This window comes from Buteo buteo, chromosome 3 (assembly GCF_964188355.1).
Source record: "Buteo buteo chromosome 3, bButBut1.hap1.1, whole genome shotgun sequence".
Classification (NCBI taxonomy): Eukaryota; Metazoa; Chordata; class Aves; order Accipitriformes; family Accipitridae; genus Buteo; species Buteo buteo.
In genome coordinates, this window is record NC_134173.1 from 38,182,025 (window position 1) to 38,209,361 (window position 27,337).

A 27,337-nucleotide genomic window follows, 5' to 3' on the forward strand; every position below is an offset into this window, starting at 1 on the left:
GCAGGAGTATGTCATAACTTACAAGGGCAGCTGAAGCTAACAGTTGCATGTCTGTGAGATCCATTTGCGTGCTCTTCTTGTACCATAACTCAAGAATATTTGACTTTTTCATTAGCATCTACAGTTTAGATCAAGAGTGTGTTACCGAAGTTAGCTCTGCTTACTGCAGTCTGATTTTTCACGTGAGAGTAGTCAAACTGCATTTCTTTTGGATGAGGCTGAACTGGAAGATATGCTCAAGGAATGCACATATGCCCATCGGAAATTGTAATCCAGTATTTGGTCCTGTGAGCTGGTAGTCTAGTAAAACTAGTCTGATGCAAAACCACACACACACCCCCCACTCCCCCCAAAAAAAACCAAAACCCAACCTCCAAAAGTGCCCCCAAACCACGGCCAACAAAAACCCAAACCCCGCGTTACATGACAGATACTTGGTGCTCAGTGTGACCATTGCATACTTAGTGTTAGGTGTTGCAGTCTTTGCTCTACTGCTGATCGTATGTCTACACAAGCAAATAGTGTGTCCTGTTGTTCTCTCCCAGCTGCAGGCTGCTCCTGATCTCCCCACTGCTGGGCTCTGCAAGCTTGCTGCTATGTGTGCTGTGGCATGCCCAGGTTTTTAGGTCTGTGAGTCCTTGGGTTTCACTTTTCTGTTCTGATGCATTTAGGTCAGTCAAGGGGAGTGCAGGTATTGGACCAAACTGTTCATTTGTCTTGTCTGTCTTTAGTTTCTAGATTATTTCCTTTCCTGTGTCTTTAATCTTAGTAATGGCTTTCAATAGTTGGATAGACTGAGAAATATTTTTGTCAAAACTGGTTAGTTGGTAATTGCCTACTATGAGAAGTTAAGCTACTCTTTTGTGGAAGCGTGGTATTTGAGTTAGTGTCAGTTGCAAAAATAACTTTTAGGGAACTAGAAGTGGTCTACAGAGGCTGTTAAGGATCAAAATGACCATTCTGGGAGCTATTAAGCTTTGTGAGTTTAAACAAGCTGTGTAGATGAGGTTAGTTGTCTTGTGGCAGTGTAACACTGAGAAATATTGAAATTGCTTCTCCTTAGAAAAACTTCATTGTTGTACAGAGATACTGGGCTTCTTACCAGGCTGAGTCAGTAGCCCTCATTTTGTTGTTGAGGGGGATGTTCTGTATTGTATTGACTGTTACTAACAAGTCATTGTTCATGAGCAAAAATAAGCAATAATTGAAAGAAGGAATTAAGTGCTCTCAGGCGCTGCAGGGGGAGAGATCATTGATGATAATAAGTAGTACTACTTATGTTCTCTAAATAAATTGGTATGAATAAGAATTTTTCCTGTGTATTTAAATACAATAATTTTTTATATCTATGTGTGCTTCATTCCAAGGAAATTGGTGATAAAAAATGTTTATTTTTATTCATTATTATGTTTCTATAACACCTTAGCCTTGCTTAGACTAAGACTAGTCTTGTTCAGACAAAGACTATCTGAAATAATATTTTCTTTTTTACAGTCTAATTTCAAGTAATTTCTTGGTTTCCGTATAAGTGAGCTTTCTAATTAAATTGATAGTGTTTTCTACTAGTTAAGAGCTTGCACAAAAAAAGTGCATTTGTGTAAGACAGAAGGCATAATTGTTGAAAACATGTCTCTTTTCCCTAAAACCACAGTGTGACTTATCTGTCTACTTTCAGATATTCTGAATATACTAATCCTTCTTGGAAATATAGTTATTTTTCATGTGTGCAAATGCTTTGGATTTAGTAAACCAAATAAAGTTCCCTTAATTCATTAAATGAATATTCACTTCATCTTAGTGATATTGACAACTGCTAGGATGTAGCACTCACCTGCAAGAGTTCTTACCTAATTGTCTACTTTATGATATTTTCTACTTGCTTTGGTAGTCAGAGCATATTTTTATGTTCATGGGCAATTGGTGAATTCTTCTACTGTATTTTTACTAATTTGACACTTTCACCATTGTGCCTGCAAGAATGCAGCTACATCTTACAGCTCAAGTTATTGACTCGGTGCTCATGGCCCCTCTGTTTTACTGCTATGAAGTAACATCAAGAACTTAAAGAGGATGTTTTGGTTCCTGAAACTAGTTTGATCATCAGTTCACAGACTTTTGCTGCTATGTGGGAGCATTAACTTATTTCTAGATTCATGGATCAGGGGGGAGTTTGTCCACTTAGTAGTTTGGAATTGCAGTTTGTGTAATAGGACCATCATCTGAATTTCAGTGCCAGTAGCTAAGTTACTGTTCATATCCATGATGGCACTTTAGGAAGCTAAGGTAATTTGATACGCCTTCTAGCTTAGTGTTCAGAAACCTTTGTCTGTCATGTGCTTAAATGTATTTGGTTATTGAAATACTGTATTATTGGTATTTTATTTTCTGACTGGTTATGGATTTCTTGTCACCTTATCTGTGGCTTTCTACAATAATAGAGCAAGCTTTTGCTTAGGATAAAGCCTTAGATGGAAGAAGGGCAAATCACTTCCTTTTGTCCATAGTGGAACTCCCATTTTAGTGAGGGTAGCTACTTAAAACCCAAAGGTTTCAAATATATTAATAACCTGAAATAAATCATAGGGGTACTTCTAATAGTTGATGGCTAAAGCCTTCTATTTCTGTGATGTGTTGGGAATTGCTTTGGCTGTCTAAATGGCATGTATTCAACAACATCAGAAGAAAAGGCATATGTACAAATGATCTGTATTTAGACATACGTAGTTTCACCCTTGGGGATCTTTAGTCGTCTTGAAATTTCAGGTCTTATTAGGATGCTGGCAGGGTTATTCTGAAGCAACATGTAACTTGGCTGAATCCTCCACATAAATTCTGACAGTTTCTTAAATTGTTACGGATTCTTCTTCATAAGCGTCTTTAGTTCTGTTCTTGTTCAGGAATGTCTTTGCTGGAAAGCAGCAGGGTGGTTTGTTGTTTTTTTTATTTTTGTACTACTCTTGTGCTTGTTCTTTGTACTACATGCTAGTAAATCACCTTAAAATTATTTTTATTCTGGAGTAGACACATGATTGCAAGAAAGATTAATGCATTTGTATAAACAAGTTGCCATGTGACTAAAAGGTTGTTAATTTATTTATAACTTTCAAAACTATATTCAAAGCTATGTATTGCTTCTCTCTCTTTCTGGAACATTTTGTTCCAGGGATCAACTTGGTGGAGTAGTTCCCAACTGGCAGTTGTCATAGGTAGTGTGATACTTGTGTGAGTTTTGTTTCTCAGACGTCTTTTTAGTTTTCCATACAGCTTATGAAAGTGTAAACAAGGTTAAATGAGTAATAATTCCCAATGTGAATGAAGTGTTCTGTCACCGGGTTTGAACATACCATACATGTATGCCCCTTTTAAGGGTGAAGGAGTCTAGAGCTACTAGTTACGGTGCATTGCAGTTTCTCATTTTTCATGTAGATGTATACTATAAAGTTTCCTCCTAGTAAAAACTGTTGGTCAGCTTGGATGTTGAAGGCCTGCTGGGATGTACTCAGATAACTCTGTCCTTGAAGAAACTTTCCAAATTCTTCAGCATTGAGAATAGAAAATTAGGTAAAATTAATTGACTGTTTTCTAGGGAGATGCGATGTTGTGGATCCTGTTTCATTATCTAACTACTTTCTTGTGCTGCATCATGGCTCTTTTTATTTTTTTTTCCCTTAGTTTATAGATTCAAAAATACACAGTTAAGGAACTTGCAAGGAATCCTTTTTGATAGCAAAGACTTGCCTGCACATTTTGCAACTGACACCTACGTGACTACACCACACACTTGGAAATGACACCGAGATTTCCTATAGGAATAGTAACACTTGGAGTCTTTTCTCAAATGTGCCACAGGTACTGTGTCAATGGTAACACAGTTATATAGCTTAAATGTTCCTGAAAACTTTAGTACAGGCCCTAAATCTCTGTGTATCTTAGTGACCTAAGGTGTTTGATAATGCTTCATGTTCTGCTTATGTCATTATTTTGATATTGTGTCTTGGTCTTGATACTGAGGTGTATTTAGAGAAGCACATGGGATGTATGTCCATGCAGTTCTACAGTTCAAGCAGGGATGAAGATTTTTGTACTATTTTGAAGACTTGTAACTCCTAGAACTATGATAATATAAGTCTCTCCTATCAGAAAGTTTGTTTTTGTTAACCGACAGGATACAAATTGTAAAAGCTTACAGTCCAGAAAACAACCAAAAAGAATGTTACTTAGATTTAAAACATCACTTGTTTATCAGAGCCCTACATTTTTTCACGATTAGTGAACTACTCCTGTCAGAGCTAGCACCTTTTCTCTGAAGAGAGAGGATGTGTGTTCAGGCCTGTTCAGTATGTATTTATTGGTTCCTGTAGGTAACCTTGTCTGAGTGAGAGTTTCTACATGGCAAATAGCTGTCATGGTTTATCTGTTAGGAAAGAGATCTTCCTACTTCCACTGCAGTGTAACTCAAATGGGTATAACCAGGGGCTGCCTTGGAGCAAAGGCTTGTGTTGTCTGTACTAGTTGTAATATGGCCTTGGGAAATAACCTGTTTAACATTCATTTAGTGGCTACTGCCACTACTGTTCCCCACACTGCCCCCCCCCCCCCCCCCTCCATGCTCAGCACTGGCACAGGTTGCCCAGAGAGGTTGTGGAGTCTCTTCCCTTGGAAGTCTCAAAAGCCATCTGGACAGTGACCTGGGCAACCTGCTCTGAGTGGCCCTGCTTGAGCTGGGGGGTTGGAAGAGGTGACCTCCAGAGGTCCCTTCCTACCTCAACCATTCTGTGTTTCTATGAAAAAAGCTTTTTAATATGGAAGAGAAAAAAAAAGGGGGGGGGGGGGGGGGAAGTGCTGGATTTTTGGAAAACATGGAAGGGATGGTAAGAACAATGTTAATTCCACTTAAGATAAAGGGCTTTTCTCTGGTGTCAAAGCTGTTTTTAATTTATACTGAGCTTCCATACTGCTACTTCTATCTGTTGCTCCTTGTAGCAAGTAGCTAAACTTGGGTTGGTCCTACTTTGTAAGACTGATAAAGTACAATTATAACACACTTGTATTTTTTTTTTTTAAAAAGTCGTCTTTGGCTAATAGCATACACTTTTTTGTTTTGTTTTTGTCTTCTTTGAAATAGCTTGTCCCCCTTTGGGGGAAAAAAAAGTGAGGGGAGAGGGGGCAGAGACCAAATTGTCAGATGAAAAATGCTTAGAGTAATAATGGTACTAAAAAAAAAGCTGTAGAGTATATTCTACATGCCTAATGCTGCTGTATTGACCTTCTAGATCTCTCATTTGGAATGATACTGTCAAAATAGACAGTAAATTATATATATAAGGTGTTTCTTATATTTTATATATAATATAAAGTATATATTATATAAACATAGATATCATGGACTTCCTTTACAGAAACTCAGTTTTCTTCTGTTTAGAATGAAAGGGAATTCAGTTTATGTTATCTATTGGTATGTGTAAGCACAAATTCATTATTGCTGTATGGAAGATTGTATCTTCTTTGGTGAAGAAGGGGTAACATTTTCCACCCTTTCCCCAGTCTTTCCTTCAGGAAGCAATGATATTTCAATTTCATCGTGGGTAAGCAAGACACAATTAAAAATGTTACAGTATTTTCAGGATTTAGATACCAGACTTTTGTAAGTAAGTGATTCTTGTAAGAACTCAAAGTTCTTACATTCTTGTAAGATCTGCTAGAACCTCTGACAATCTTGGCTGACCATGATTAATTTACTCAGGGAGATGAACAATTTCATGTGTCAGGGTGGAATTTATGAAGGTGAAACAGGCAGTCTTAATGTGGTAGGCTAAGTCCACTTCATGTATGATTTTAGGCAATACATGGAATACACTGGTAACAATAACTTGTCTGTTGCTTAGTTAGGAGGAAAATGTTTTATGCATCTACCACGCACTTGAGCTAGTCATCACACCAAGAAAAAGTTGTAGAGCTTAGTGGAGCTTCTGGGTAGGGAACAAAGTCTTGCTCTAAAAACTTGGGTTTTTACTATTCCTTGGTGCATTCTAGCAGATTGTCTGTGTTCTGTTACCTTAGTTTACATGAAGATGCACTTGTACTCTTGGCCAAGTGCATATGCTAGTGTATGCTTATTGTGTTGAAACTGTTAAATATATTGTCTTTTGTAACTTTTTCCACTAGAATGGCTAAGATAAACTTATTTTCTTAAACTGAAGTAGCTGATTATTCTGGAAGATAAGGGTGCTTTCTGAAGACTGAACATGTTGAAACTTCTTGTGCCACTGTTCTTGTTCAATGACAGAGTCTAGATTAAGTTCTCCTTGAATTCCAGAAGACCTTATACTAAGAAAAGTACAGTAACTGTGAGAAGAGAAAGTTCTCTCTACACTAATTTTGTAGGTTGGGGCTGAAGAGTAGCTTATATTGATAAATATTTCATTCTTGCTTTTCATGGTTTTAAATCAGGGTAATTTCCTATAGTTCTGCAGATAACTATCTTGCTGCATGTAGAGTTTTCTCCAGCATTAATATTAGTATTTCTTAATTGTGTTCTGTGTTACCTTTGAATTATGCTAAAGCTTCTGTTATTACTAAATATTAGAAGTAAATGTTTCTCCTAACAACTGTCAGGTGCTAGATAGCACTTCTGAAAAACATGAGCGTGGGGAGCTCAAGGTCTGCAACTATGAATATTTATTTTTCAGGGCTGTGTTCTTTTGAGTATGTTCTTTTAAGTGCTGAGATTTTTTACAGAATACTTTTGTGAGAGCTATCTAATTTATGTAGAATCTCTGAAGTTTTTCACCAGTGCATACGAAGATGACTCTTACATCCTGTAGCTGTTTTGACAAGTATTATTTATCAAGTACAGAGGAAATTGATTAACTGTGGAGCAGAATTGTGTAAAATTGAATTCAGGACCATTTTCTGTTTTTTTCATAATAAAATGATTACTGAAAGAATTTCATCTGAAGACTGTTGAAAGCTGGCTGCCGTTTATGATATAACGGATAAAATCTGCATCCTTGGCCTTCCAACAACCTTTACACCAGCAGATGGTGGGCGTAAAGATGTCATTCATCATTTATTTACAATGGGCTTTATTTATTCTGGTGTCAACAGCTGCCCCAGGGAGCGGGTTATTGAATTCAAATGTGAAGCTCTGGGTTATTTGCTTCCTTTCAAATTTGTCTTCAGAGCTTAGTTGCTAGGAGTCCATTCTGTGCTCTAATAATGATTCATGTATTGTGAAGCCATTCAGTAAATTGGGTTGTCAGGGATTGCCAAAAAAGGTTTAGAGGTCTTGTTCCGATTTTTTTTTTTTTTTTTTTTTTTTTTTTAAAAAACAGCACTATGCTTTAGTTGGTGTCTTCTCCTTATGTGCCTTCTCTTGCTAGTGTTAGAGACTTTGTCCCCAATTGTGCTCTCTCTGATTTCCACTCCATACTCCTTGTCCCCATCCTCTCAAAAGTAGAATTCTATGATTCTCTCATTCTAAGTTTGTGGTTTTCAGCACCAAAAAGTAAATTTGAGATATGAAATAATGAAACTTTGTCTTCTACAGGCAGGGCAGGAGTCCTTCCGTTCCATTACAAGGTCATACTACAGAGGGGCAGCGGGGGCTTTACTAGTGTATGACATTACAAGGTGAGAATACCAAGGAGGTATAACTGGATTAATATTATACGTCTTTGTAGAATTGTGCTATGGTATGTAGCAGTATTAAAATGTTTAATTTAGTTTGGCTTTTTGTATAGATATTTGTAGTCTAATGTTTTGCCAACTTTCCTTAAATGCTCAAAATCAAGATATAGCCTATGTAACCTATATCCTTCCAATTTCTCTGTATAGTGGTTGAGAAAAAGTATACATAAAGTCTCAGGAAGAATGAAACTATTTTTATAAACTATTTGACCATGAACCTCTGCGTTACCTTTATTCAGAAAGATGTTAAAATATTTCATTAATTCCTTTCTACTGTTTTTATTACCAAGAGCTATAATTTTTCTCTAATTATAGCAGATTTTTTTACTGGAGTGCCATTCTGCAAAGGAGTGAAATAGTAAAGTATCAAAGTTTGATTACATAAAAATACCAGGAAACTTCTACCATTGCTGTGTTTATGAGGTTGGGAAAATACAGGTCTTAGTGTTGGGGTTTTTTTAGCAGCTGTTCAGAAGTGACTAAGGTTTTGCTTCTGTATTGAATAAAGTCTCTATACAACTTATCTGCAAAACTGTGGGTACTGTGCCTGGTTTATGAAAATGTTCAGGCTCCAAAATCCTATTAGGGTGTGTGGCTCACTTTGTGGATCTTGGGTGTCATTGCTGAATTAAGCGACAACTTTTACTAGAGATTACCTAGTTGTTTTTCCTTTTGTTCCCTGTTTATTTTTAAATATCAGGAAGCAACATATCCTTTCCATTCGATTTCCAGCAAATGAATCTTTGATTCATAAATAGATGGGTTTACTCTTGTGAAATCTTAAACACACTTACAAGCATGTAATTTAATATTTAGTGTACACATTCTGTAAAAGCTGTAACATGCCATAGTTGTGTACCTTACTTTAAAAGACTTTGCTGCTAAATTCATTATTCAGTTTATAAACTCACAGAAAATTGTCATCCATTTTCTGCCTTCAGTAGAACAAACATGACTATACGAGTATGTGATTATTTGTACTGTTGTTTGAATTGGTTGAGGCTGCTAGGGACTTTTAAAATTCCGTTCAGCAGACTTTATATGTATATAAAATTATAGTTTCTTACAGCTATAAGAATCCTCTGTACTCTTTGTAGCAAACATGTTTTCAATTACTTTTTAGGCAGAGTTCATTAATGCTCCTTGGTTACTAAATTTTTGTTCTTCTATTCTCCATCTCGCAAAGGGATTACTAGCTTTTATCCCTGGAGCATGTGTACTAATAAATGAGTTGGTTACTCAAGTACAGAAACTGACTAACAGAAGGGAAAGAAATCTCTTGAAATACTGCTTTTAATTTTCATTCCCTTCCATACTTAGGAGGGACACTTTCAACCACTTGACGACTTGGTTAGAAGATGCTCGTCAGCATTCCAATTCCAACATGGTTATAATGCTTATTGGAAATAAAAGGTAAAATTTAACCAGTTACGATTTTGTAAGTGGTAAAAATTTATGACTTCTCTGGATTTCAGCTTTTGTGTTTTCTTATTTGTAGGCAGTATGTTAACTTTAAATTACTTCAGCCGCTGGACATAGTTCTGTGGTAAATCTAAAACCTTTGCTTCTCTAATTAGGCTAATACAGTGTGCAGCACACGTGGATCAACTACCTTTTGTTCTGAGTACCTTTTTTAGAAGTAATTTTGTTTTAAAAGGATTGACTGTGAATGCATGAAGTCATGGATTATATGAACTATTTTTCTCATTACATTTTTTTTTTTCTTTTAATATCTGGAATCACCATTTAGAAGCACCTAGATCTCTCCCTTATAAAGAGAATATGACTCCTGATTTTGTGTTCTGAAGTGCTTTAGTTTTTGGTTAAGAATCACAGCAGAGAAAATGTAATTAAAAAAAAAAGCCCATACTGCAGGATCCATTTTAAAAATCTTTCTCAAATGTAAAAAGTGCATACCTCAGTGATTATATGAGATGATTCTGAATTCTAAGCCTGTTTCATATTCTGTATGTTTTAGCTGGGATTGGGGGCAGAGAATACTCTTTCACCATTTCCTGGTGAATTCAGGCTGCTGTTAGACACTGGGTGATGAAAATACAACTAAAAGTTTTGGAAGTGTGTTACCCAATTTGTAAACAACTATTTACTTGGTCTTCTCATCAGCTAGACTGTCCAGAGTTCTAAAATGGTTCCCTATTGATGCTGAGACTTTGATCTCTATTGAAGGTCTTTATAAAAACACATCATTGAATACATTAAGTTTATCTGTAATTTTTCTAGTTCTTGATCCAGTGAACTGTAGCATCATGTCTAGATTTTTTTGCTGGATATAGGATTTTTCCAAATATCAAAAGCATAATTTCAGAATTTAATAACCCTGTAGTTATGGGCCTTTACCTAATTAACCTTAACTTGTCTCCATGCCTCAGCAATTCTTGAAGGTAAAGAAGCTAGTTGAAATAATGGTGTGTATGCTTGTCCCTTAAAATTTAATAAACAGCCAGATCATTTCTTAGATACTGCTGAGAAACAGCCTTGTGGTAAATAGAGTCTGGTTTTGCTACTCTGGCCTGTTCACATCTTTTCTTCTTCTTCCCACTTGTCCTCCTTTCTGTTTTCCTCCCTCTGCCCCCCACCCTCTACCTACCCCTGAAAAACATGTTAAGTAATTGTAAAGCTTGTCCATGTTTTTATACATAATCTGGAAAATTAATCATCACGTTCTTTTTAATTGAGGAATGTGATAAGAATAGTCTTCACAAATTAATATAAAAATGTAATCTATTTTATTAAATGAAGCTTTGGTAGGCCCGTGATGTCCCTGACACACTGTTTTTATGCTTCTGTGGGTAAAAATATGGCACTGAGAGAAACAGTAAAGTTTACTTTAGATAAGTATTACATAAGTTTACATACTTAGTTGACATCTGTAACTATTCCTGATTTTTCTTAGCTGTTAAGCTAAATTTTTATGTCTTGCATTCTGCTGATGCAGACTATACTACATGATTTTATATTATAATATGCTACTTGCAGTTAGCTCAGTAATTCCCAGTTGCAACTACATTTTATTCAAACAATACATATACTTAAATGATGTATTTTAAGTTACAGATTAAGGTGCCACATGAAGTAAAAGTTCTTTAAGAAGCTTTTTAAAGGGGGTTATTTTCAAGCTTCAAAAAGGAGGATGAGAAGAAAACTCCTTCAATTATATTGCATTACCTTGAAAGTGTGTTACAGGAGTTCATATGATAGGGCATACTACTAGAGATAGATGGAGGGAAGAACATGTATACTAGCATAATATTTCTGAAGGAATAAATTTTGTTCTTATGAGTCCCAAAAGTGCACTTGATAATACATTTGTAGTACTGACTTACTGCTGGATTTGAAGAGTGTTGAGAATTTAACCTGAAATAATAGTTGTTTTTTTGAAAACATTACAAATACTAGTGTTAAAACATGACAAATACTGTACTTAATCTTCTTTCCAGAACAAAACATAGCTATATTGATCTAGTAAGACCAAATGCTTCGAATTATTGGAATGGAGAGAGGAAGACAACTGTGGTTAGTAGAAGCAGTTAAAGCTCTTTAAGAATATGTTTAGGTATCAGTAGTGAGTTTTGACTGGTTTATCACTGCAGTTTTCGATGTAGCTGCACTATTTCAAGTCAAAATAGTTGTTTATTTCTGTTCTGTTATGGAGATAACACTGTAGTGAATGAAGGTTTTAAATAAGGTATTTTTGAGGGTAGCATGGTAGTAGCAAATAAAGACACTGCTCAAGTTGAAAAATACAATGTCAGATAGCAATTACAGGGACGTGAGAATGCACACCTTGTTAAGATATCTTAAGGCTGAAGCTGAGATTCTGGGAATGCTTACATATAATGAACATCAACTTTAAAATTGTTTTGAGAAGACATATATTGAAACCTTATCTTCAAATGCTCCATGTTTAAATGATGTGCTGAATTGTCTTGACTCTGACTCATCTGAGCTAGCATGTAGTTGTAAAAATAACAAAAACCTGCTTTGCTGCAAAATTGATGCCACAGTGAGTATCTTTTTTTTTTTTAAATACATGTATAATTACAAGGATGGCAGCACTGAAGCCCAGTATGGTACTTTGTACTGGTATTCTTGCTGCAAATTAAACCGCTGTATTTGCACGCTGTTTAGTTTAAAAATGCGTATTGGAGAAGATCTTTTTACATGCACAACTTAAATGAAACTTTATTTAAATATATATGTCATTTATTATTTATGTGTAAATGTAGCATTGTTATTGCTCAAGATCTAATATACTTAGAAAGAAGGACAAACTGTGTGCTTCTTGTTCCTAAAGAAGCTTTAAAAAGGAAGAGTGAAATACTTACATGTCTATATGACTTACAGAAGGAGATTTGTCTTTAGTTGTCCAGTCCAAGAGGGGTTTTTTTCTGTTCTTTTGTGTAATATTTAACTTTCATCTAAACTGCTTGGTAAGCAGGAAACAAGAAACTGTGTGACAGTCACTTCAAATTCTTCTGCTGTTAGAGGGCCAGGCCTGGAGTTTCAAAACCTAAATGCTAGCTTGGGAGAGAACAGCTAATGTAGTTCAAAATGACTTATTTTTTCTTTTAAGTTTTTTTTTTATCAAAACAGAAATTGACTGTATGAAGTTTTGTTACTGAATAGAAAAAATGAACTTTATTTTTTAAATTATTTTTAATATCATTAAGAAGTCATTTATAAAACTCCCTTATCAGTTCAGCTTTACAGTGTGGATTGGTAGATAACATTATACTAGAAAAGAGTGATATTTACCTAAAATGACAATGTCTAAAGTTAGCATTCAAGGAATAGCTAGATAAATATACACGCATTGTGTTGAAAGCCATTTCATGAAGTCTTTGATAAGATCTGTGTCAGCTAGGATTGATAGCTCAAGCAAGTGTGATGTCTGTGGCTATTCCATATACCATAAGTGCAAGGCTTAGAATAATTCTACTTTAGGTAAGGGCTTGAATAGATATACATATGTACATAAGTTCTAATGGGGGCTCTTGGCCTATAAGTGTGTCTTTGAAGAATATTTACATGGACAGGTGAGATCATGCAACTAACTTATGTTTTTTCCATCTTAGTGATTTAGAATCTAGACGAGAAGTCAAGAAAGAGGAAGGTGAAGCATTTGCAAGAGAGCATGGACTTATCTTTATGGAGACATCTGCCAAAACTGCTTCCAATGTAGAGGAGGTAACTTGAACCCTGAACACTGATTTCTGAATGCTGATATTTGAGTAACACTGGTATTTTAGTAAAAGAGTTGTTTTGAATTGCACTTTGTTATTTGGACAGATACTATGCCTCTACGTTTTGGATTCCTTAATTTAACTTAACTGCTCTTTATATTATGAGAAAGATAGTTTCTATGTTGTATCTCTTTGCATAGCACTAATCATATTGTTGAGACTCTAGTAATTAATATACTTGTTTTGGTGGTGTTTTTGTCTTTTTCTTTTTAATATTTAATCAGAGAAATGGGTACTTCTGTCTGTCCTGAAATCTAAAGAAAGAGTAGAATAGATTTGCTAGTCCAAAGCAAGCCAAGCGGTTGGTATCCTTGACAGATGTTAATCTAACCTGTTCTAAAGACCTCTAATATTGTACAGGCTCTTCAGAGCAATCTATTGCAGTGCTTTGGTATCTGTATTGTTGTCAACTTTCCCCTCTGCTACACAGCAGGAATCTTTTTTGCTGCAGTTTACGCACACAATTTCTTTTTCTAGTTCCTCTAGAACTGCTGAAGAGGTCATTATCTTGGTTGCTGTAGTCTGCTATGTATTTGAATAAGTTTTTCAGTCTTTGCTACTTTAAAGAATTTAAGTCTTCTGAAGTTTTGCTTATAGTTCATATCTCTGGACATATGTGAGTTCTTGCGTATCTCACCTTGATTTGTTGCATGCCTTTCTGGAAGGGTGGTTGTGGTGGGTTGACCTCAGCCAGCAAGTAAGTGCCCATCCAGTTGCTTGCTCACTCTCTCTCCCTGTCCAGTAGGATAGGGGAAAGAACCAGAAGAGCCAAAGCGAGAAAAACTCAGAGGTTGAGATAAAGAGTTTAATAAATGAAGGAAAGAGGTGGGGGGAAGAAGTGATGGCAAGGCAGGCAGTCACAACTTCCCACAAACAGATTGATTCCCAGCCAGTCTCTGAGTGACACCTGCTTTGGAAAGACTACGCTTTCGTTTTTATGGTTGATCATGATGTCACATAATATGAAGTATCCCTTAGGCCAATTCTGGTCAGCTGTCCTGGCTGTGTCCGCCCCTGCACCCCCAGGATGTTGCCTACCCTAAGCCTAATCGCTGTGGGAGGCAGAGTAAGAAACAGAAAACCTTGACACTGCACATGCACTGCTCAGCTTTAGCTAAAACATTTGTGTATTATCGACACTGTTTTAGTCACAAATCCAAAACACAGCACCAAACAGGCTGCTGTAAAGAAAACTAACTTCATCCTAGCTAGAGACAGTACAGCAGTGGACAAAGAGCTCCATCTGAGATACTAGTGCTATGTAAAGCAGAAAGATTGTTTCGCATGACTTTCAGGCCCATACTCAGTTCATACATCCCCACTTACTAACCTTTTTTATAATAGCATGACATAGTTCAGCTTCTCATACTGCCCTTACTTGTTTCCCAAAATTGTCCTAAATGCAAAATGGTGGACAACCGATGAGGTATTCTTTTAGTGGTAAAGCCTTCTAGTTTTGAAATACTTAGTATTTTTTTAAAAGTTATAGTAAGAGTAACAAACAGCTTTCATTTACTTCATTCTGGTTTGTTAGTAGCTGATTCTAACATTAGCACCTCTCTCCATGTCAAAAAATACATGCTAGTGAATGAGTTGTCCAGTACCTAATGCATCTCTGATTATCAGGAGGATAATGAGCATAAAGTTCTTTGTAAAAAAAGTTCAAATAGATTCCTCTCCTTCTGATGATACAAGTGAGTAATTGTGTGCATGTACTAACTTTCTAATTCTGATCGAAAAGCTTTAGCATATAATCCTTTTTAGTGACAAACAAATGCATTCCTTAAAAGGTGTTCTTATTCAACACTAAAAGAGGTGGCATGATCTAGAATAGTTACAGCTGAAGGAGCAAAATCTTAATCTTTGAGCCAGTACAAATAAGTGAGGAGAAATAGTAGGCACGGTAGGTGGAAAGGTAGCACTTCGTGGACGAAAGAGACCGTTTTCATTTTAATGCTGATTCTGGACTGTTCAGTATCAAAAAAATAGAAGGGAAAAAGGAAGGAAATCATGTGGAATGGGCAACATTTGAGGAAAGAACACGGAGTATGCAAAATGGAGGCAAATCTAGCAAGACTTCAGTACTTGACTTCAGGACTGGAAAGAAATTATAGTTTTGTGACTTGCTGAGGATGTAGAAACTAAACAGGAAGAACAACATTTGAGGTAATTCAGCTAAAATTAGATTAAATTTTAAGCAGAAGGTATCTGTGGCCCTGTGTCTACAAATGCCATCTTACGTGGTGGCAATGGGGAGAATGTTTTTAGTGGCTTATTTGGGAAACTAGGGCCTAAGAAAGTAATACTGTTGAATTTTGGCATTGATGGAAGTACACTGGATCTAAAAAGCTGGACATTGCAAGTCTCTGAATCTGCATCTGGATTGTTAGATGTTTTCAAGTGCATTTGTGTTAAGTGTTGAAGCACACACTTTCTTCTACTTGCTTAGGTTTCAGATAAATTGTCAAAATACTTTTTATGCATTTAATTTGAGCCTTAGACTGCTCATCTTTTCCAAAAGTACTAGACTTTTTAGATAGAACTACTGGGGTCAAAGGGGCGCTCTCTAATTGTATGGTGGTTATCAGGGGATGAGAGGAAAAAAAACTAGGGGGTTTGGAGGGGGAAGGAATATCCCCTTAATTACTCAACAGCATTTTTAATCCATGCTGATAAATCACTGAAGACTACAGTGTATCATGCATGGGTTATGTAGTTAACCCTTACAGTGCCAGGATACCTGTAGAAATCTTTGAACATGTCTGTATAAGATACAGCATCAGCCGTGTTGAAAGAGCAGGCTATTTTACTTGAGAGAAGGACATAGCTCCAGAGCCAAATGGTAGATATAGATTCTGACTAGCTAGCAGCAAAGACATATGCAAACAAAAGTTTACGTGATGATAGTTTCAGAAATATTTAAGAACTAAGTGCATGTATTAGGCCTCTGTTCTTTTCTCTACTCTGTGTTTAGCAGTCTTGTAGAATGATAAAACTAATGTTTAAGATTAATTTTTACTTCAGTTGTCAGCCGTCTGTCCTTCTTACCCATCAGTAGGAAATATTCCTCAAAAAGGGTGCTTTGGAGAAAGACACTATTACTGTAAGGCACATGCATGTGTACATACAGAAATGCATAGATATAACAGGCTAGAACATTCCCAGAAAACAACTGGTGTCTTGTTTCCCCTTTCCTTTGCCAAAAGAGGGATTTTACCATACTGAGATCATGTAGTTGACTAATAAAGCCTTGGCCTGCTGCATTTGTGCCTGTGTTGTGTTGCTTAGTGGTTGCTATTCAAAGCAAAGTAGTAATGGAAGTTTATTTCTGGCTATTAAAGGAAGTAATGTAAGCGTGATTGCCAGGAAAAGTGACAACAAAGAAGCTACACAGTATCCAGTAGCAGGACTTAAACTATTCTTCTACCCATTTAAGAGAACTAGTTAGATCCAACTTTGAGGTATCTGTCCAAAGTAGAATTAGGAAGAATATCCATTTTTCCTGTCCAAACATGTTCTGTGGTTTAAATGTTGGGGTTTTTTTCCCCTCATTATAAAGCTGGTTTTCAAACTTTGCTTTCTGAATCTGAGGCAAAAGTACTCACGGCAAAAGAACCAAGACCGTTAAGGGTTTAGAAATAAACATCTTGCATTGTTCATGGAAGCCCTTCCTGAAATCATTTGAATCCTGTAGTCCTCTGTAGCCTACCTCCGTATGTGGAAGCAGTCTATCTCATAAATATACATGGCTGCTCAAAATATTAGTTGCCAGAATTTTGTTTGTTAAAATAAACAAAAATGCTTTAATGCATGTTTTTAGAGTAGAAAATGGGGTAAACTCATCCTCTTTAGTTCTGTAGACAGCTGCTTATATCAGTAATTTCCGAAGCAGTAAGGGAAGCTTCCCAGGCAGCTCTAAAATTTTCTGAGGTAATTCTTCATGGAGTCTTAAATTATTATTTTTTTTCTAAACGGCTCACACTGCGTTTTCAAGTCTTTTTAGTTTATAGAAGATAGATTAGTTCTTATATATCTTTTGATTGACATCAGTAAGTCTGACCACTGTATAGCTTGCATCCTACAGGTGTAAAGAAACTCCATAGTGAGTGCTTTTTACCCATTTTAATTATTCTTGAGACACTGTTAGCTATACAGGTTACTGTATTGTTCTCAGTCCCACACAGGTAGTGGGTTATCTAACCACATTCCACATGTTCTGAACAGCTGCTTTGGTAGGGGCATTGCCTTGCATGTTGTCAAGTTTGTCCTATTACCTTAGGAAGCTTAGGCTGATTACCACATGAGCATTTCTACAGCATCTGGTTCAAGATCTGACATACATTTCTTAATTTAATATTGTCTCTAGTCTGTGTCCAGACTAATACCTGGCCCTGCAGCAACCGGGCTAGTAACTGTGTGGCTCTTGTATGCTGAATTCTTATCACTGGGGAATTCAGGAGGGGCAATGTGGCAGTACAAGCTGGTGGTGCTACCTAAGTTAACAGACAGATCTGCATCATAAAGCACAAGCAGATAGCCATAAAAGTCTTGCAGTCCTAGTCATAGACATTCAGTATACAGACTACTTGCATTTCATGCATATATAATACTGAAACACAGCAGCACATGGGTGTGTGTCTCCTGTGTTGTACTAGAAACAGTTAAATAGCCAGAGGAGACTTTTTATCCTAATGGATTTTTTCATTTCTAGTTGAAAATACACATTTCTCTGTGTGAAGCATGACAAGACAAGCCTCTAGACTTTGTTTTGATCAATTTGACATTGTTTCCAACCCAAATTTATCTTACCTTGTGTCATAAATGGCTGTTGTAGATATTTGCAAGCTAATGGTGGAGTCTTTAGCAGTTTCTTTATATGAACAAATCAGCTTCTGTCATTGATGTCATTTAAGCTGTTTCCCTTGTTTAAACCTGATTTCCACAACTATGTAATGCCTTAGTCAATCTGTAGCTGTAGCAGTACATTGACCTGTTCACTGCTTGGGTCTTAAGGCAGTTTAAAAAAGTTCATTGTGCTCTTCAGGATTATGTCTCGTAGCCTACATCTTGGATAGAAATGTTTAGCAGTGGAGAATATCCTGTTAGCTGTTTATCTTGTGCAGGCATGTTTATACCCTGTTTGCACAATAGGTAATTGATAGTTGGGAGTGGGAAGTGGATGTAGGCTCTTCCTTTCTAGTTTCTGTGGAGTCTTCTAAGAATTCAGTGTGGCCACAGAGTTGAATCATCCTGTGTTATACGGAATGGGATTGGGTGAGAAGAGTTTCTGAACCATTGGGAGGATAGAAGGATTACCGGGGGGGCAGGGGTTAAGCACAGGATTATAATTTGGCTGCAGTGCAAGGTCAGTTATACTAGTCTCTTCAGCAGTTGTTATAATTATTTAAACAAGGTTTTTTGTTGTTGGTGGTGATTTCCCTTTAGCCTCTGTCTAAAGCTATCAAGGTAGCCAGCTATCAAAATGTAACTGAATTTTTGTGCTTTTTCTCCTTTGTGATTTCTAAGCTGTATCACTAGTGTATTTCTTTCTTTACAATTCCATAAAAAAAAAATCTTGACTATGTTTTATAGATGTTCAGTAATGTACACTCTGAGCATGGCTGTTGGCTTTCTCCCAGTAGAATGTGTAGTTAAATTCGACCTGAAACATTGAACTTGTTTTTAGTTCATGGTGAAAGGAATCTAGTGTTAACTTTTAGAATTTTGGTTATCATATCTGTTCTACTTTCTTGAATTGTGGATGGGGGATGTGCACTCTCAAGTACTGTTTGCAGAATTCAGTGTCACATACTGGGGGGGGGGGGGAGGAGTTGAAGAAAACACCCTGATGCCTATCAGTAGGCTTTTCACTTGTATACGAGTAAGTCTGAGGTCCCAACTCCAAGCATGTTTGCACTTGTTTTAATCATAACATCAGTTACTTTCCAACCTTGCATTAAAATTGCATATAATATTTAAGAATGTTTTTCTCTCATTTGCAAGAGACATTAACAATTTTATCATATTGCTTTTTCATTGGTAGTGCAACAACAGTATATGACTGTCAATTGTAGTCTTACCTGAAACATTCAGTTTGGAGCTTGCAGAGTGCTTTCTGCTTGGGTGGTGTCTAACACTTTTAGAGACAGAATAGAATCACCTGTGTGAACTCAGGGTGACCTTCCAGTCTTCTGCAGCCCCCAGTACTTATCTTTGTGTCTCTGGAATATCATTTGTTTGAATCTATTTACATGAACTAATTCTTAAGAAGTAAAGATACCTAGCTGTATTTGGGAAGCTGGAATAACTTCGTGCATTCTTCTTGCACTCTAGGCTGCTACTTTTAATATGATTAATATGATCAACCTTAAGCAAAAGTGTTTTCTGGGTACTAAAACCAGTACTAGACACCATCACTGTTCAGAAGGTGATCTCACTTGAGTGGTACTAGTGTATCACTGACTCCTGGTGTGGGAGCTGGTTTTAGTAAGTTGTTTCCCATATGGAGGGGATTATATAGCCCTATGCCAAGCTTTCATCTTGAGATTTTTTTGTGTTACTCCAAGTTCTCTGCACATAAATAGAATGTAATAATGGATTCATTATTTAGGATTAAATCTGAGTAGACTAAGGGTTTTGACTGAGCAATGGAGCACTTCTGCTACATGTAGCTGGTTGGTCATTGAATGGTTTTGTTTCAGTTGTAACTTAATTTTCTCTTCAGGCAGCTTCTTTCATACTTTTGCTTAAATGGATAATGAGTATTCAAAACCCCTGTAGCTTCAACAGCAGTACTACTTGGTCATGGATAAGGGAACGAAGATGGCCTTTGTAATATTCTGAAGGGTAAAAATGAAAATCTTATGGAAAGATGAGATTCTTAGCAGCTTCTAAACTTGAAATGGTTTTTAGAAGTGTTTTTTATTTCCCCTCCACACCCTCCCTTAACACAGCTAATTGCTGGTAAACAAACAGTTGTTTGACCGGATAATATAGTTAGCAAGGATTTATTAATAAAAGTTGAAAATCCGAGGATGTTAATAGTTTTCATAGTAAGGTAAAGTGACACACAAGATGTAATCTGACTAGAAGTTGCAAAAGAGCAGGATTTCTAGTTCATGAGAGTCTTTAAAAAAAAAAACGAAGTTAGGTTTATCTTCACTTGTATCCAAACCAGTATTCCTTCAAGTTCCTTGAAATCAAACTTTTGTGACCTTTTAGCTGTGTGAAGCTGGCACTTCAGCCAGTTTTTCCCGTGAGAAAATAGAGAGGTGAAGCTCATGTCAGTTCATGTGTGAGAGAGAGAGAAGGGGCAGGACACCTGGCTCCAGTGAAGATTCACAGCTCTTACCTCCTTACGGCAAACCCTTGGACTGTGCCCCAGCTGTGCAGTAAGGAACACTGGCTCTGCCACCATTCTTGGGGCTTCTGGGCATCCCAAGATATAATCCAAATAAAAAGTCTTGAGTTAATCAAGGGTTTCAGGCTTCATAGAAGAGCATGAAAAGTATGATAAGGCCACCTGCCTGCCTGCCTGAGCTGTAGATTCTGCTGGAGAGATGGATTCTTAGTTCTGGGGTTTTTATCTTGTTTTTTCCTCAGGTGCTCTGTCCTTTGTAACTGTTCAACATCAGCTGCAGGACTTTCGAGACACTTCAAGCTCTAGTAATGTGCATCTTCCCAGTAAGTTTGTCAGAAAGATTGCACTTCAATGGCTACATATAAACAAGTTGCTGTCAATGTCTGTTTTGTGCCTGTGCACCTTTACTTCAAAACTAAGGCTACAAATGTGTTGGGGTGCTTTTTGGGTTGTAGGTTCATTATACAGCACTTTCCTACTGCTTGATAGTTAGCACCTCTGTAGTCCCTTTAGTGTCCTAGGCTTCTTTCTGAAGGATCATTCAGTTGTAAAAAGTAGTCTTACTGTGCATAAAACGGCTGCTCAGAGCTTTGAGATCTCACTCCATTAAGTGGCCATCTAGCACCACTTACACACCGGGATGGTGAATGCTCTAGGGGTAAAATCCATTTGGATCCGTATTGTTACTGTTTCCAAATGCATTCTTTAATACTATAGTACTCTTAACTACATTGTATCTTACACCTAAAAGATAAGATAGGAAGTTGGGAAGGTGGAGGAAATCCTAGGTGTTGGCTGACCACAGAGGTGTGAGGGTCATGCTTTAGAATTTGTGAGATACTTAACTTTTAAGCATTCCTCATTTAATTGTAAGAAAGCATCCAGAAATAATGACTGCCGAATTTGTATTTCAAAGCACTAAATTTAACTTTAATATTGCCACCAGAGGGCAGCATGTTACATGAGCTGGCAATGCAGAACCTGATCTACCCTGATTTTAAGCACAGATGAACTTGTAAAATCTGAGTTTTTGAAAGTGTCAGTGATTCATTTACAAGTTTTTCCTGTTATGTTCAGCTTGTAGCTCAGTCCTCAAATACTTGTCATGGCATTAGCTTTCTAAGAAAGAGAAGTGACGTTATTGACATCTGCCAAGTGAAAACTAAAGGTAGCAGTTCTAGAACTTGCATTCTGGTGCCCTTAGCTTATTATTGTTCTTGCATACAAATTCCATAAGACAGAGGTATCAAGACCTTATTCCCTTACTTCTTGTGGTTTTTTTACCAGTCATAGAATTCATTCTTTCTGGTTTTGTCTCAAGGGTAGTAAACCTACATTACTTGTTTACTTTGTGTGATAAAATGGATGTTGAAGTTGATTTAATTCTATGTTCAGTGTTTTTAGGATTAATTTATCTTAAATGTAGCATCTGTACTGTTTGGTAGTTGGGGTTTTGTGTTGTTTGGGGTTTTTTTTTTTTGAGGTGAGCATTGTGAAACTTGACTTCTTGATTCCCATGTAGCAGTATGATCTATGGAACTCCTTATACAAATCATCTAAAGTTATTATACTGGTATATTGTGACTCAAAAACCTCCTTTGTTAGCTTAGCAGTAGGTGCAGGCATGACATGACAGGCAGATCACATCTTACAAGACTTACTTTCCCACTTGTACAGTAATGTAATTTTCCTCAGCGGGGTATTATTATTATTTAAGAATCTAGTTATAATGTGAACACAATTGAAAAACATGTTCTGTTAAAACAAATCACTGAGTAACTTGTATACAACCTTTTTTTTTTTTTTTTTTTAATGCTGTGGTGCAGATACATTTGGTAGTCTCATGCATAAAAGCATTAGTAATTTGTGATTTAGAAAGATGAAAACAAAGAGTTAAACACTAAATGTAGACATTTTCCTGAAGTTACATTGTTTTCTTTAATTTTCCTGGAATGTAGTCTAGAATTTTCATATTTGGAAGTCTAACATACTGAAGTCTCTCTTTCCCTTTTATGAGTAATGGAGGTGCTGTGTACTAGGGCCTTGCCATCTTTCAGGTGACTGAGTATGAATCCAGATTGAATCTGGTACTGCCTCTCCTGGGCTAGTGAAAATAAACCTGGACTTGAGCTGATTCGGGGTGGAGGTGCTCGACTATCTTTGTATAGTGTTTTAGTAACAGCAGCATTATGGGAATGTGCAGTGTAACTGCAGTAGGCTTGGTAGGCAGCCAGCTGAGTCCATGTGGGCTTACTGGTCGAGGTCTTGTGTTGTGTGGAAGTGGCTAAACTGCACCTGGATCCAAGTTGGCGTGTGAAGTGCTACAGCTGTGTTCTTCTAGTCCCCTGCACATGGTCTAATAAATCCGAACTGGATTTGAGGGGAAACTGCTCTGTCTTCTTGCATCCATAGCTCAGTTAATCTGCAAATAGGATAAACTGCCCATAAATAATTGAGAGTTTATAGTATACTGCATGTTCCAGATAAGAGTTAGAACATGCAGTATTAAAAGAGATTTTTAGAAGAAGTCAATTATACCGAGTTCACCTTCTTGTCCTTGCTAATTGGGGCACCAGCATGCAATGCCAGAATCTGATATGATATTCTTAGTGAGTAGACTGCTGTTTTCAGTAAAGTTCTCAGGTGGTTATTTTGAGTCCGTTTACGCTTTGAAGTGTAAACTGACTTAAAATACATGGATGCAAGAAACAAATGGAAGTCTCAAGGGATGCAAGTCTCTCTTCATGGCTGATTAGTAGTAATTTTTCAGAATCCATACCAACTGAAGAAAACATGAGATAGACTTATGTGCTATATTCTTGTCCAACCGTTGTTTTCAAATAGAAATTATTTCTATGTGACCCAGTGCAGCCTGGCATTTTGCCATGCAGAAGACAACTGAAATGATAAAACTGAGAGGAATGGAATATTTGGATTTTTCAGATCAGTGGTTTCTTAGGCAATATTTTTAATATTAAAATAGACTGTACTGAACTCAGTATGCTTTTTTGCTTCATACAGTACATGTGTAATAACTATGATGAAAGTGGGGGGAGATTGAGTGTTGTTAAATCACAGTATGTTTTCCAGTGCATTTTACTATTTTTTTTGTGAGGATAGGTGCATTCCTGCAGTGATCTGTTCTTGAGTGTAGCATCCAGAAGATTTTATACTCAGTTGTGTTAATCTGGAGTTTGTAGTCTGTTAAAATTCTAGTTTTGTTGGTCTAAAGTAATTTTTATAGATCTAATAGAATTAATTTCATGAGAATTACAAGACCCTAGGCATAGTTAGCCAACATCGTCTAGAATTGTTAGAAGTGCCAGTTGTTAAGTGCTTGTTTATGTGAAGTTATCATAACACATTTTTAAGACTTCAAGTTCTGTTTAATGTCCTGCTAGAGTAGAAGCAAGCAAGTATCCTCACAGATTCCAGCTGTGTGAATTTCCAAAGTTTTTGACTTCTATTTTTCGATAGGCCCATGTATGAAGCTATTACAATAATTATTGTGTTATCAGAAACCAAGATAAATTTGAATTCTTTTTCTTACGTTGAAACCTTCAATTTCTGAGGAATTTGAATCAATTCGTAGTTGGCCGAAAGCCAATTTTTCTCCTCAACTAACGTGTGTTTGAAAAACGAACTCACTTCCTAAGTGCCTTGTGAATCTGCAATGATTAATTCTTCTCATTATTTTGCTGCAAATTCTCATGACCCTCTGTGATGATTCGATCACCCACTTAGAGTTTATGCATATTCATATCTTTCCACTCCTGCTGCAGTCGTTCAAGTCTCCTTCACTGGCTGTGGTGTGTGCTTGGTGCAGTAATTGAGCTGCAGTAGATTGATTACTCTGGGGAGCTGTAAGGCCTTTAAAGGTGAAAACATATCAGTCCTGTTAATTAGGAAACAAAGCTCTGGTGGCAAGTTCAGCAGTCAAATGCTTCCAGTGTAGAAATGAGGAAAGGTATGATTTGTTCCTCTCCATGAACCCTGTTTACTTTTTTATATTTGAATTAGATCTGTATTTGCTGTAATAGGCTTGTGCAGGAGATAGTATATCTTGTATGATTGCATGGTGTTGGTATTTTAAAACAAAAAGAACTATATGTTTGGTATTGATTATAATTATTAGCTGCTGTTAATCACCTCTTAAATTATACATTATTTTAGGCATTACTTAACCTATAAAGTTAAATGAGAGATGAAGAATGGAATCGTTGATTGTAAACTTCAACCAAAAACATTTATATCATTCACTTTTTCAGACCTGAATGTCAAAGTCTTTTCTCTGAATTAAAACAATAGATTTTCAGAAACCATAATAAAACCTGGGGCTTCACCTTTCTACTATTAAGATGTCTATTGCCTATTGTGTGCAAGATTAATTAAAGAGAATACGTTCTTAAAATTAGGTGAATATTAAATGATAGCATAAGGTTTCATCCCACAGACAGCATCCTTACATCATCATTTTAAGTACCCCGTGGTTTTATGTTGCTAAGCTCTCTAATCTAGAGTGGCCTATTACAGAGATATTAAGGGTAGGGGAAACCATCTGCCACACAATCTATCCATAAGGGTCAGAAATAAATAATTTAAAAGTAATTTATATATCTTAAAAACCACTTTTACCCTGTAATTACTGGACAACAGATTGTAGAATACAGATGTTATGAAAATGCCACTGTTTTTGTAAACAGCATGTGATCCATTGCTACTTCAGGCTAGGTATAGGATGCTGTTGTCATACCTGTTCCTGCTGAGGTCAGGAAGAAAAGTCTTGCTGAAACAACTGCACATGAGATTGGATACAATTAGTGCATCTTACACCAAAGGATATCGCATTCATTGTGTTCGTGGGTTTTTTCCTCTATTTTAGGCATTTATTAACACCGCAAAGGAGATCTACGAGAAAATCCAGGAAGGAGTTTTTGACATTAATAATGAGGTAACTTTTAGTACTCTGAACACATTTTGTTTGTTAAATGTACAAAATTCACCTTCCCCAGAAGGGTGGACAGTAAAATATTTGTCTGTTCCATTTGGATATAGAATTGTCTGGCATTGTGATAAAAATGGATTAAAATAAGTGACCCTATCCATCCATGAAGCATCGCAAAATAATATAAATCCCCAAAAGAGAAGAAAATCCACTTTCATCCACTTCTCCATATGGTGTCATCTGTTTTCAAAGATAATTTTCCACTATGTAAATGGGGGACCATGTTGATATGCCAGATGCACTCCATGAGCTGTCCAGTGTAGGGGAGGGATTGCTTTGAGAGTTACATAAAAGACTTTTGAAATGTTCCTGGTTTAGGTGGCTGGGTTCTGTGGGGAATAAAAGATTAGCCATTTTGCCTATGCACATTACTGAAATTACAGATTATTGGGGCCTGTCTCTTTGCTTGTTTGGGGTGGGGGTGGGGAGGTGGAGCAGGGAGCACTTTTATAATGCAAGAGCCTAGAAAGACCTATAATGTGTCTCTTGAATTTTGAAATTATTATACTGTCAAAAATCTGGAGCAGTTAGGAGGGGTTCATGGCTGTAGAAAAAGCAGATTCAAACTGAGTGGTAGTAAATAGAAATATTAGGATTTAAATTTGACAATGTGAAGTGGTCAGTCCTTTCTGATGCCCGAGGTTGTTTTACCCTGCATGTCCCTAAATATCATTGCTGAGGTGCTTAGTGAAACTACATGTGAATATCTGCACCGCCACTCTCTGTTCTGTTCTGTGAATAGGTGCATTCTCTGTTTGGGACTGTCTGATGCTTCTCTTAAGTGTGATAGTCCTTGCAGAATTGTTCAAAGAGTCGTGAGGGAATTGGCAGGACTCAATTAAATAGCTTCACCTCCTTCTGCTTAATATGTTTCAATATGAAGAAATTTAGACTATTAAAAATATTGCTTTTATGACTCTAGAGAGGAAATAATGAGAACCTCCAGTAGTATGCAAAGTATTTGCATTAGGAGACTTGTAGCTGAATAAGACTTGAATAGTAATCTTTCAAAGACACTAATTCTGACTGGAAAAATGTGTGTGTATATATGGTGTTTTGGTGAGACACTTTTTATATTCAGTTTAGTGATGAAAAGTTTTAAATTTTCTTTAACATTTTTCCTAAAGAAATTGTACTCAGTAGTGCAATATAAATTGGACAGTAATCAGAGTGTCTGAAAAAGCATGCTCATTGTATCTGTCGAGTTTCATATAGTAGCTGACTGCTTTACTGTGCCTTATGGAGCTTTGATTGCAATATGCTGTCAAGAGCCAACAGTCCGTGCTATTTATTTGGCTTTATGCCAAGTCTGGCTCCTTGATTCCTCAAGAAGTTGCTATCAGCCCAGAGGGGGCAAAACCAATGAGCCATAGGGCATGCTTTTTATTAAAGAGGAGTCAAAGAGCGAAAAGAAACCACATCAGCTGCTGTCAATACTGAGCTAGTGCCAGAAACCCCAAGGCTACCACTGTTGCAGAACAACTGCCAAGCACTATAAATCTGAGATTTACTGTGACGCAAAGTTTCCTTAAGAGCTTAATTTCTGAAGCTACTGTATTACTTTTCTCAAAGTGCTGTATTTTTAGGTAAAATCCACTTGAGGGAGTGAGGGTTAAGATATAAGTGTGATTTTGATGAATGAAAGAGCTACACTGTGTGTGGGTTCTTGGCAAGTAGCCATGTCTTTCGGGATCATAGAAATTATTGATGACACAGAACACTCGTATGCCCTTAGCCTCTACAGCTGATTCAACACAGAAAGAAATGCTGTCTAGAGAGGAAAAGTTTTATATTAAACTAATGGAGATTTTGGTGAGAGGGGAGAGGTTATACATTCCTAGCAAATGCTATGTATTTTTAAAGCCTTATGCCAAGTAGTATTCAAATACAATTCTTGCTCTGTGTGTTAGTATTAGGAGTTGAAGGTGCGAAGTTTAACATAGAGATGAAATGAGAAGGAAAGCATCTTCCTTTACATTATATTTAATTGCCAAGGGCATACTGCTAAAAAAAATAATA

General features: G+C 36.7%; 1 protein-coding gene across 2 annotated transcripts in view; it reads left to right on the forward strand.

Moving 5' to 3' along the window:
- Positions 1-27,337, forward strand: part of RAB2A (RAB2A, member RAS oncogene family) — a 45,304-nt gene that overhangs the window by 16,625 nt on the left and 1,342 nt on the right. For both annotated transcript variants that reach the window (XM_075023340.1, XM_075023339.1), the window contains 4 exons: positions 7,550-7,632; positions 9,010-9,102; positions 12,786-12,897; positions 25,196-25,264. In XM_075023340.1, coding sequence (XP_074879441.1) covers positions 7,550-7,632; positions 9,010-9,102; positions 12,786-12,897; positions 25,196-25,264 — 357 coding nt within the window. The remainder of the gene's footprint in view (positions 1-7,549; positions 7,633-9,009; positions 9,103-12,785; positions 12,898-25,195; positions 25,265-27,337) is intronic.